Below are 11,984 nucleotides of genomic sequence, written 5' to 3'. Positions count from 1 at the left end.
ACCTGTTTGAACTAAATTTATGATATGATCTAATTTAATAATAAATATCTCAATATATATCTCAATATATATATATAGAGAGAGAGAGAGAGAGAGAGAGAGAGAGAGAGAGAGAGAGAGAGAGAGAGAGAGAGAGAGAGAGAGAGAGAGAGAGAGAGAGAGACTTAATAATTAAATTATCCAAAAATTAAAGGTTGAGTGAAATTTGTGTTTCGTCAGTTTGGACCGAACTTACTCCACCACATAGCCTAATAATAGATATGACATACAAAGTTATGATTTTGAGATAAAAAGTAAAATTATGACATTAATCAAAATTAGATATGTCGAAATTATATTTCATCAAATTAATTGAGATTATTTAATTTTTTTATTTTCATTATGAAAAGTCGAATTTTATAGAAAAAAAATATAAATAAAAGACTTTTATCTCATAATTATAACTTTGGTATGTCATCATTTCGATTTTTATATCTTATGACTTAGCATGTAAAATCATGATTTTTTTATTATTTTTTTATGAGGCAGAAATTAGCTTCCACGCAGGTGGGAAGGGAAATGGGAGGGGACAAACATTTGGCTCGGGCTCTAAGAAAAATAGGCTAATATTATACAACAGTTATGAAACCTGAACAAAAACAGAGACATAACATACTTGAAACTGTCCAATGTGTGTTTTTACTCTTCGACACCCAAACCGGTGCTTTTACTAGACTAGTACATTTATGTATATTGGATTTAACGATAATGTCATATTTATATTTCCAATAGTTATTGTACACCACAGATTAGAGCGTAGAGCTGTTTGTTATCGCGATACTTCCAGTGACTGGCCGATGGTATCACGTGACGACCTCGCACAGAATACTGGGAAACAAACAGTGGTATGAATAAACGCTCCGCGTAAACATCCGTTGCTGAGGTGGGCAAGCGCTCGCAGAACACAAGTAAAACAACTCATCCAGGGAACGCAACGACCGTCTATCCGCGACTTTTATAATCGGTGTTATTCTGGCCAAGGGATGTGACATGTTGAGCAGGGTGAGCGGCGGGACTTTGGACCGGAGCCTGGTTGGGAGTAGCGTTACTGCAGTGAGCTGTGCCTGGAGTCAGGAAAGTTGAGCGACGCGTGTGTGTGATTTATCCGTCAGACGCGATGACAGCAGCGCCTGGAGGGATTTCTTTCCTCTGATGTTGGGAAGGGGAGTATGGCGTTCATAAGTGAACAGACACATTCGCATCTTGAGTGCTTGAAGTGGTACAACTCCACATCAGTTTTCCCCAGATAAATTATTATACGTAACGTTAACTGGACTTTTCGGGACAATTCCTCACTATCCAGGGAATTGATTGCCTTTGTCAGAGGATCCTCAGGATTTGCCAACGTGTAAATCCAAGGGTCAACATTTTGGACTGGACGTCCAAACAATCAATCGAGTGAAGTCATATGAAGAAGGGATGAATATGTGGAGCTCAGGGTCAGTGCAGGGTGTGCTGAAAGCCCTGAAGCACGCCGCGGGGAAAGGACACATCCAGCTCAGCCGCTGGCTGCAAAAGACCCCTGACTCACTGGACTGCGACAAGATCGACATCTTGATCTGTAACGTCTTTGACGAGAGAGCCAACGGCGGGAAATCGGAGGCAGAGCCGGCGGGACTGACCGAGACCGGTGCGCCCTTCACCTCCGAGTTCAGGCATCCGTGTTGCATTACCACCTGTTGCTTTAAAAGTGCCCTGTTGGCGTGCATCCTGACAGCCGTGTGCTTTTCATCGGTCGCTCTCGTGCGCCAGTACCTGAAGGATGTCTTGTTGTGGGTGGAGAGTTTGGACAGTTTCGTGGGCGCCTTGCTGTTCATTGTCGGCTTGATCACGGTGTCTTTCCCCTGCGGCTGGGGTTATATCGTGCTCAACGTGGCCGCGGGGTATTTATATGGGTTTGTGTTGGGGATGGGACTGGTGATGGTTGGGGTTTTGATCGGGACTTTCATAGCTCATGTGGTCTGTAAGCGATTGCTGACGAACTGGGTTCTGAGTAAGATCGGGAGCAGTGAACAGCTGAGTGCTGTTATTCGGGTGGTGGAGGGGGGAAGTGGACTCAAAGTTGTGGCCTTAGCGAGACTCACTCCGATTCCTTTCGGTCTCCAGAACGCGGTCTTCTCGGTAAGTCTGTTTTTGACATTCTTGCTAATAATGTTATTATTCTCATTTTTAACAAGCCTTTTGAGTGATATCTCACTAGTGTTATTTATTGTATTATCATTGATATTCAGTTGTACTAGTAGCCTATTTATTCATATTTTAATTCGATTTTGTTCACTTCAATTTGAAAGTCATTTTTAAAATATGTCGTTATAGGTTTTTTTTGTTGTTGTTATTATTATTATTAAACTTGTTTTAATTTATTTTGTTCCAAGTAACACGTTTGTTTGTGGGTTTTAAATGGTTAGTTCACCCATAAACAAAAATTCTGTCAGTATTTACTCACCGTCATGTTGTTCCCAAACCTCTATGTGTTTATTTGTTCTGCTGAACACAAAGGAAGATGTTTTAATCAAACAGAGAACATTCTTCCAAATATCTTTCTTTGTGTTCAGCAGAACAAATAAACACCGAGGTTTGGAACAACATGAGCATGAGTAATAAATACTGACAGAATTTTCATTTTTGGGTGAACTAACCCTTTAAGTTTTAGTCCACGATATAATAACCCTGTATTGCATGACTGGATTACAGTCTTGCTAAATTGCAAGAGATGGTAAATCTATAATTATGAAACGTATGTCTAGAATTTTCTAAAGATACTAGGTCGCTTTATATGATGAAACGATTAAATTTAGACTTTTATTGACATATAAACATTGATCAGCGAACATAAACAGAAGCTGATGTGCGAGAACAAACCTCATTGGTTCTTGCAGAAGCTCAAACATGCTGCGTAACATGAGAATGAACCTCATGTGAGTTCAATCTGTTCATCATATAAAGTGATTGTTTCTCTTCAGACAATTTGGACTAAACCACTCAACACTAACGGATTATTTTAACAATCTCCTCCTTATGAACTTTTTGAAGCGTCAAAATGTCAGTTGCATAGCTGTCCATAAAGGGACCGAAAGCTCTCAGATTTCTTCAAAAATGTCTTTATTTGTGTTCCGAAGATGAAAGTCTTATGGGTTTGAACGACATGACTGAATTTTCATTTTTGGGTGAACTATCCCTTTAAAAAACTTGTCTGTTCGAGTAGTGTGATACATTTCCCCTTTTCTCTCAAATAATTCTGTAGTCATTCCGCTTGAAATCCATTCTGTGTTTTACATTTTTTCATTGATGAGAAAACCATGCATTGAGCGACCATGGAGCAAAAAAGCGCAAAACACAGACTCAAAACTACAGTTTTCTTTACATCAGTGCTCACAAAGTCTGTTTGCCAATGGAGTCAGATAAGCCAAAAGAAAAAGAGTGAAATAATCTGTCTCAGAACAGTCACTCAATATTGGGGAGAGGACAGAACTGTTGTATACATTTGTTATAGTACTTTACATTTGTACTTGTCACTTGTATTGTTATGAGGGTCTTTATTATTAGTAAAAATGTTTACAACATAGGTCTCTGAATAATTGCATTGAGATGGCTGTGTTAATCTTTAAGGGGCATCCAGGTGCCTTTATCCTGCTTTGCAGGAATTAAACAATTAAGACCTCCTGAGCCGGATTTAAATCAAACATATCTGTTCTTCACGCAGGATCAAGGGTAAAAACAGCTCTCTGTTGTTTACATTGAAATATGTTACCTTTAGATGCTCTGCTCTACCACTACCAATATAGTACACTTTAATTAGATGACATATAGAGAATCTGCAACCTTTAACATTGACAGAGGACCGTAAAGAACAGTGATGCACAACCACAGTGTGTAGCATCTTTTATTATTATTACTGACCCAGTTTCTTTAACCCTTTTGTTAAATGCATAATGAATCAAAAATATACAGTCAGCAACATTCAAATAAATAATTTACAAATAATTGGCTCTTAAATGGGGTGACAGTTGTGTTTTATGCAAAGTTTTTAAATTTTAAATCATTTTAAATCAAATTAGTGTAGTCCCATAAAATATGCTCATGCTTGGACTTTTCAAAGAGCTTATTCTGTTTAACCAAGTTTCATTTTAAAACAAGCAAAAGATTACAGTTGCTGCTGATATTAAATTAGATTTGAGATGTACTTCGACTTTCTCAGCCGTTTGATTTCTAATATGAATGTGGACCAGCAGCCTGCCATTGTGTAACATATTTGACTATTATTTGTGCTGTTTGCATAATTTATTCACTGGATGATTCATAGGTCAATCAATGTATTGCTCATTTGAAATTTTTTCTTATGATAATGAGCAATCTTTGCAAGATTGATGATTTACACCACTTGAAAGTCTGACAGCGATTATAATCTTGGTTTCTTGAATGCTGGAAATGGACATTGAACACCTGCTTACAGTTGGAGTTTCCATCATTTTAGCAAGCAGCTACAATGTTAAACAGAGCTGTCTTTTCCGTTTACAAGTATATGGCTGCACTATTAATTGAAAATATTCTAAATTAGTTACAGCTGCTGTGATTTAAAGACTTGTTCATTTTGTCAGTTACAATATCTGATCTTATGTTGCTGTTTTCTTACAGTTTGAATAACAGTTTTGTTTTCATGCAGCTCCACTTTTAAGGCCAATTCACACCGCACCGACAGTCACCAGATTACAGCACGTCACTTCTCAGACATTCTAACGCCTATTCAGCATGTTCAATCGGCGAAAAACTATTGGCCTATAAAAATAATGGTTCAGAGGGAGGGGGGAGGGGGTCGTCATAGAAGAACCGTTATTGGTTCCCCAAAAACCTGTCAGTGATCAGTTCTTTATAACAATTTTTTGTTATCTAATTCTGAATAGCTGTTTTCCATTATAAGGAACCTATTATGCAATCAAACGGTTCAATGTTTAAGTTTCTTCATAGAACCATCCATGCCATTTAAGAACTGTTATTTTATAGTGTATGACTAAAAGTAAAAAGTTGACCATTTAGGACTGTTCAAACTTGAATTACAGATGTATAAACCCCCAATAAATTCATAAACACACTTCTCAGCTTGTTTTAGATAAGGGCAGGTTTATTATTGTTAACTAAAACCATAAAATGTTTTCACCATAAACCCATAAATGTTAACTATATAATTATTGTTTATATAACATCGTTTTACACACCTTCATAACCATGACATGACGCATGTCTTGAATATGAAGTAGGGTTTATGTTTGTTTAAGAGTCATTCGCTCATGACATTTTGAATGCAAATATGACCTTGTTTAACCATAAACCATAACATCACAACCTGTCCGTGTCTTTGTCATGACAACTTGACATAAAATTAAGTTAAACTGGCTTTGACTTTGGCTGTCATGAGGCCATATAACTGTGTCATGAATATTTTTCTATACAGTGGAACTATTGAATTTGACATTAAAAAGTTTTTCATGACAGCTAATGTCAAAACCAACCACCTGATAGTTTATTGTAATGTTAACCAATAAAGCTAAGTGGTTTCTTAAGTTTGATAATTAATCTGCTATGTAATGTTTATGAAAGGTTGTGTTGTCTTAGTAATGTCAAGTTGTCATGACAAACAACTGACAGGTTATGATGTATTGGTTTATGTCAAGTTGTTATAAACAAGACAAACAATGTCATACTTGTATTAAAAATGTCAACTGAGCGAATGACAACTTCCTTCATATTCATAACATATGTCATGTCATAACTATGAAGGTGTCATGTTAGTCTTATGCACTCTCCTTCAAGTAAAGTGTTACCGATGCATTCATAAAGATTATAAACATGCAATTGCCCTGCACAAAAAATAAAAATATTTGTCATAATCGTGCAGCCCTATTAGACATTACATTTTAGTTAGAAGCAACCTACATTACACTAGTAGAGTGTCGTTGCTCTTAGCAAACATAAGTCTCTGTTCTTTTTAAAGGACACTAATGATCAAGCACTCATCTCAATGGCTGTTCGGTTCTGGGTTTGCTTTTACTTGGAATTGAACGCGACACCATGAGTCAGTACTCTTCCTTCTTTGTAATATCAGTGAGGATGATTGACCCTCAGTAAGCACGTCCTATAGACGGGGCTATATTTCAATGTGCGCTGCATTTCCTGCTGAAGCAGAATGTGATGCGTTATGTAGGTAACCCAACACAATGCATGCGTCTGCATAGTGCATACTTAAAATTTTGCCTCATGGCCATTTATAATGAAGTCACTTCTAAGAACAGGAGTGCATCATTTTACCGCGTTCATGAATATTCATAGGTTGACGCAACCCAAATCCAACACAGCCTGCATCGTCCGCAGTCTATTTATGAACAAAAATGGATGGGTTTGAAGTCATGTTTAATGGTTTAGCACTGGAAATACAGGTTTATGGCTCATTTTATAACTCGCACAGCTGGTGGAATTCAATTACGCTAAACTTTAATGTGTTTATGTAGGGTGTGTTTGCATAGAGACTATTGGATTTGGAACAGGGCGGAAGCGCTGCTTAAATATTTTTTTTTGGGGGTTTTCTTCAAAGCATTAGAACAATGTAGTACAACCAGTAAAACGTCCTACTGGCGTTGCTGTGAAAATCTGTGCATTGTGTTTACACTGAAGAACTTGAGTTTACTAAGGATGTGAAATGTATTAAGTGTTTAAAGAGTTTAAAATTGAATGAACAATTGCTAGCATTTCAACATATTAAGGATGCACCGATATCGGCAGATACCGATAATTCTTTATATTTGAAAGCTGATAACCGATATATTGGCCGATAAATCTAAATGTTTATATAATTTTTTTGAGAGCCTTATTACACAAACAAATGTCTCACCATTAAAAGCCATGCCCTAAGCACACAATTAAAATGTTCTCAGTATAATTCTATGAAGCCTGTATGACAGACTTGTGCTTTGCATGTTGCTGAACCATATTATTTTCTTTTTTTTAATATATTTCAAGCATTTCAAAACCATCATGGCAAACTGCACATCTGAAGTGTCTCAGCTAAAGGAAATAATCCATTATTTATCAGCCCGATTTTTTTCCTTTTAGGCCGATAACGATAACATTAAAAATGAACATATATCGGCTTTCGGCTCATACTTATATGGTGGCCGACATATCGCGCATCCCTACAATGCATGATTATATAGATTTTTTTTTTTTTTAAGTTATCTAAAGAGCAGAAAAACTTGTTTACATTTGTATTGCTTTAGAGATTGCAGAAAAATTCCAGTTAACATGTGAAGAACAGGGCTAAACAAGGCCGATGATGACACATTCTGGCAGGCAGTGAAAACACTGTGATTAAACTTGACCAACACCATGACCAAATATAGTTGTCGCTCTCTTTGACAGATCACAGATGTGTCCTTGCCAAATTATTTAGTGGCTTCCTCAGTGGGACTTCTCCCAACACAACTCCTTAACTCCTATCTTGGCACCACCCTGCGCACAATGGAGGACGTGATCGCAGAACAGAGCGTCAGTGGATACTTTGTGTTCAGTCTACAGGTAAGCCTCCAAAAACAACAGTTTGAAATAAAATCAGCAAAGACCCTGGATATACAGTTGGGCTCACACGTTTACATACTACTTGCAGAATATTCAGCTTATTATTCAAATTTAGATTTATTAAAAGTAAAAGTAATTTTTTTGCACTGCCCTGATTTGTTCCACATGACAAACCTTAACTGAATAATTTTAGTGATTTTATCCATTTGAATAGTTTACATGGCCTAACACCTTGTTTACACAGGACGCGAGTAGCATGGCATGACATGGCAAAAGACAATAGGGATATTGTCAACACTAAATGGCTGCAGATTTCTTATTTACATTTATTTATTTAACAGGCATGTTTATTCAAAGCAACTTGCAAACGATGAGCATCACAAGCGATTTGTCAGTCACATTTATTTATATTGCACTTACAATGCAGATTGCAACACTGACATTCTTCCTGTTTATTAATGTAATATAGGCAACTATAGGTAACATGTTGACTCCTTGAATCTGCCCATGTTCTTTAGTTTCCCATCATGCTCTGCATTTTGTAAATCTCAGAATTCACTGGTATGATGAGCGCCGAGTGGTGATGTTTAGTTTCAGATTTTAAGTTGAGGAACGAATGGACAACTATCACAAAAGAATACAAACAGAGTGTGCACACAATATTAGAATTATTCATTTTGCATTGCTCTTGTGTGTAGTAAAGTTAGATGCCAATAATGGATTCTTGAATGAAACAGACTGTTCCGATATATCAGCCAAGGACATTTTGCTTAAATTTACAACCGCATTAAATAAGTTTCATCATCTGGAACTTTGTATCAACTGTCGTCCAGCTCAGTCAGCAGATCCACCCGGTGACTCACTCTCTCTGTTCCTCATCAGATCTTCATCAGCATAGGCCTGATGTTTTACGTTGTCCATCGAGCACAAGTGGAACTGAATGCCGCCATCGCCGCCTGCCAGATGGAGCTGAAGACGTCGTACATGAATGGCGGAGCGGCCAACCACAGCGGCTCGATGTACTGCAGCAAACGGGCTGTGGCGGGAGGAGGGATCAACGTGGTCTGATCAACATTTTTCTTGAGGATGAACATTTTTCAATCCTCCGTCCAGTTGCATTGCCCCGACTGGACGGCGGGAAATCCGTCAGAGGGGAATTCCTTGGCTGCGTCAGGGAGTCTTGGGAGCTGCTACCGTCCCAGACAGCTGTTCTAGTTCTGATGAAGGTCTGACTGCGGAGCGGTACTGGACTATCAAGCAGATGAGAAGAGCTGACCATCGCATTTGATGGAAACGTTGCCCAAAGATTGGGACCCTGTGCCAGTATTAAATGAGAAGTTTATGAAATTGACTTGAGATGTATTTGAGGTACGTTTTCTTTTTAAAATTCTTTTTATGACGCTAATAGAAATTATAACTTTATAGGAGGTCTAAAGCATGAAATGGGTTAATTTAATTAAAGAGAATGTCATAGAATTGTAGTTAGATATTACAGAGGGCCCAACTAATATATCAGGTTAATATGCTTCAGATGTTTGCTCTTTTGTTTTATAAATATATAATGTTATTTGGTAAAAATGAAGAATTGTTGAATTTCTTTTTTATATATATATACTTTTCTGAGTTAATCTAAAGGTATTGCTTAATGGATTGTTTCTTTTCATGTTATGTGTAGAGTAAGAAAAAAAATGAGTCCGTTAGTACCACCTGGATAAAATTGTGGCTTTTGCCAATTGGGAACACTTTTATGCTACACTGCGGTTTTTGTAAGGAACAGATGGGAGGAGCGGAAATTTTCTTAGCTGGATATTTAGGGCTGTCCTGCCAAGAACCTTTAGTACAGCATGATTAGCTCAGCAGTATATGTTCGATTTCTCATTCTCATATTGAGAGGACTGAAATGATTTGCCTTCTTTCTTGTATGATTTAACCAAATGCTTGATTATAGGGCTGTTGGCATTTTATGACATCACTTTTGTTAATTTATTCATTGTTAATTCCAAAAGTTTGCACAAATGGGATTCTATACAACTAAATATGTAAAAGACAAAATGCTGAAAAGCTGGAAAAAGCAATTATATTAATATATTCTATACAGTGAAAATATAATGTATTTGTATAACTTTATAAGTGTGTGTATATAAAATATATATTTATATATATATATATATATATATATACACACACACACACTTATATAATAATCGCGATTAATCACATCTGATTAATCTAACAAGTTTTTGTTTACATAATATCTTACATAGTATATACACACACAGACATGTATATGTATATATATATACGTATATATATATATATATATATTTATATATATATAAATAAATTGTGTACACATGCACAGATATATTTTAGATATAAATATATGTGTGTATATATAAACATTTATAATAACTGCTGTTAAATTGATTAATCACTTCTGACTAAAGATTTTGTTTACATAATATGTTTATATATATATATACACACAGACACACAGACAAATATATAATATGTAAATATATATATACCCATGTTACGTAAACAAAAACTTGTTAGATGTGATTAATTGCGATTAATCGATTTGACAGCACTAATATATAAAGGGAAGCATTTTTCATATGTTAGTTCATTATTATTCTTATGTGATGGATGCTGAAGAACATGGGTCACATTGTCTGATGGGTTGCCAAAATGGCTCACAGTTGCCTACAATGGATCTTTTCGCTGTTTTTCTTCTTTCTCAATAATGCTCACCATTGAAAATCCAGCTCAAACCCTCTGTGGCACAGTTACTCGTGAGTGCAAGGCGAATGGCTACAAATATCTGACAAAAGTGCAAACTACAACCAAAATATTATTACGTGACTCCGGTCATGGTATTGTCTGTCGTTCCCTCCTTAGAGGTTCACCTAATTAAAAACAAAAGAGCCCTGAGCACTGACTGACGTATTTGGGTCCCGGCTATATAATTTTGCACAGGCTTCCTGTTAACAAGCCGAAATGAACTCGCAGCTTCCACACTGGGAACGTGAAATCCCTCAACGCAGGGAATTTCACGGAATCCAGGTGCTTAGTCTGTTTTTGTCTTTTCAATACTTTCACTCATTCTCGATGGTCTACAATACTGAAGTTCTACTGTAAATACAGCCATTCACGCTGTAAACCAGTATTGTAAACAGACTTTTGATTTAGCCTGATTTTGTCATTGTGAGGTTTTATTTGTGTTGAAAAGTAACATGCTCTCAATGATGGATTTCTTGGTACTGAAATTTACACTCTGAAGTTGGTAGTGACTTCATTCTCAGTGTCATTTGAGACACACCGTTTGTTTTACAGCATCAACACTAGAGCGTCACCATAATCTGACAATCAGCGAAACACTCACTGGAGCGCTGCTCATTTCGAAGGCTGATCTCATCTTGTTACTCTGTATTTATGTCTCCAGTCATAGTTTTGCTGCTACTTAGACTGTAGGGTCTGAGTGAAATGCTGACAAGGGCTCGAATTAATATTGCAATTTTATTACAATGTGATCAACACCATCTTGGTTTTTTCTTACATAGAGTGTGCAAATTAATAGATTTTCTAACAAGTTACATTTATTTTGAAAAGTGCTGGTGTAATGGTGCACAAATGGACACATTCCTTAACTTAAAAAATGTGATGAATGTTTGTTTTTTGTTTGTTTTTTGAGGAAATTGAATAAGCCCCTCTGTTTTCTGATATTAGCAATAAATAAAAACTGAACATGCTGACTCACCATTTGAGTTACATTGTAGAGATCCAACAATCCTGGTCTTGTGTTACGATGTAAACCTGCCTTGTACCTCTTGCTGCCTAAGACATTGGAACAGTGTTCAGAATCCGACTGTAAAATGCAAAAATGAAAAGATTTGAAATGTTGCATAAAAATCCAACTGGCAACAAAAATAAATTACAATTTGAGGATAAGTATCAGTGCTTTTGTCTTATTTTTCCAGTTCAAATGACAGGATGGGATATGCAACATTGCGTTTAACGGTGAAGGGGTCTTGCGTGGTTCTTGGCTAACTTTAATCTGAGATTACAGCACATTTGACAACAACAAAAAAAAGGTACAAATGTAATTTCAGATTAGGGCACATCAGGTACTATATTGAAACCTCTTTGACAAGTGCATTTTACATACACTGTATTTTGTAATACAGAGAATTTTGCAATGTAAATGGATATTTATCGCTGTACCATGCTTGTTCAGTGTTATTTATGAAATAAAATGGCTAAAAAATCACACAAGTGTGTTTGTTGTGCCATGCTGTGCAGTCTGCATAAATACCCCACTGTTTCATTTAATTCAGTGTTGGAGATACGTCTAGAATGGGTTTCTAACAGAAGACTGT

At 36.6% G+C, this 11,984-nt stretch overlaps 1 protein-coding gene across 1 annotated transcript; it reads left to right on the top strand.

Annotated features, from left to right (window-relative positions):
* The first annotated feature begins 855 nt into the window (after positions 1–855).
* On the top strand, positions 856–11,556 carry tmem64 (transmembrane protein 64). Its single transcript, XM_039680854.2, has 3 exons — positions 856–2,160; positions 7,450–7,605; positions 8,488–11,556. Exons 1-3 carry the CDS (start codon positions 1,459–1,461, stop codon positions 8,671–8,673), a joined length of 1,044 nt encoding a protein of 347 aa, XP_039536788.2. The 5' UTR covers positions 856–1,458; the 3' UTR covers positions 8,674–11,556.
* The last annotated feature ends 428 nt before the right edge of the window (positions 11,557–11,984 follow it).

Source organism: Pimephales promelas, chromosome 18, assembly GCF_988280905.1.
Source record: "Pimephales promelas chromosome 18, fPimPro1.hap1.1, whole genome shotgun sequence".
Classification (NCBI taxonomy): Eukaryota; Metazoa; Chordata; class Actinopteri; order Cypriniformes; family Leuciscidae; genus Pimephales; species Pimephales promelas.
This window is presented reverse-complemented; position numbering and strand designations above follow the sequence as displayed.

Coding starts and splice junctions, on each gene's coding strand:
- tmem64 (XM_039680854.2), top strand. CDS start 1,459: ATGAATATGTGGAGCTCAGGGTCAGTGCAGGGTGTGCTGAAAGCCCTG. Junction 2,161..7,449: donor TCCAGAACGCGGTCTTCTCG/GTAAGTCTGTTT, acceptor TCTCTTTGACAG/ATCACAGATGTGTCCTTGCC. Junction 7,606..8,487: donor ACTTTGTGTTCAGTCTACAG/GTAAGCCTCCAA, acceptor GTTCCTCATCAG/ATCTTCATCAGCATAGGCCT.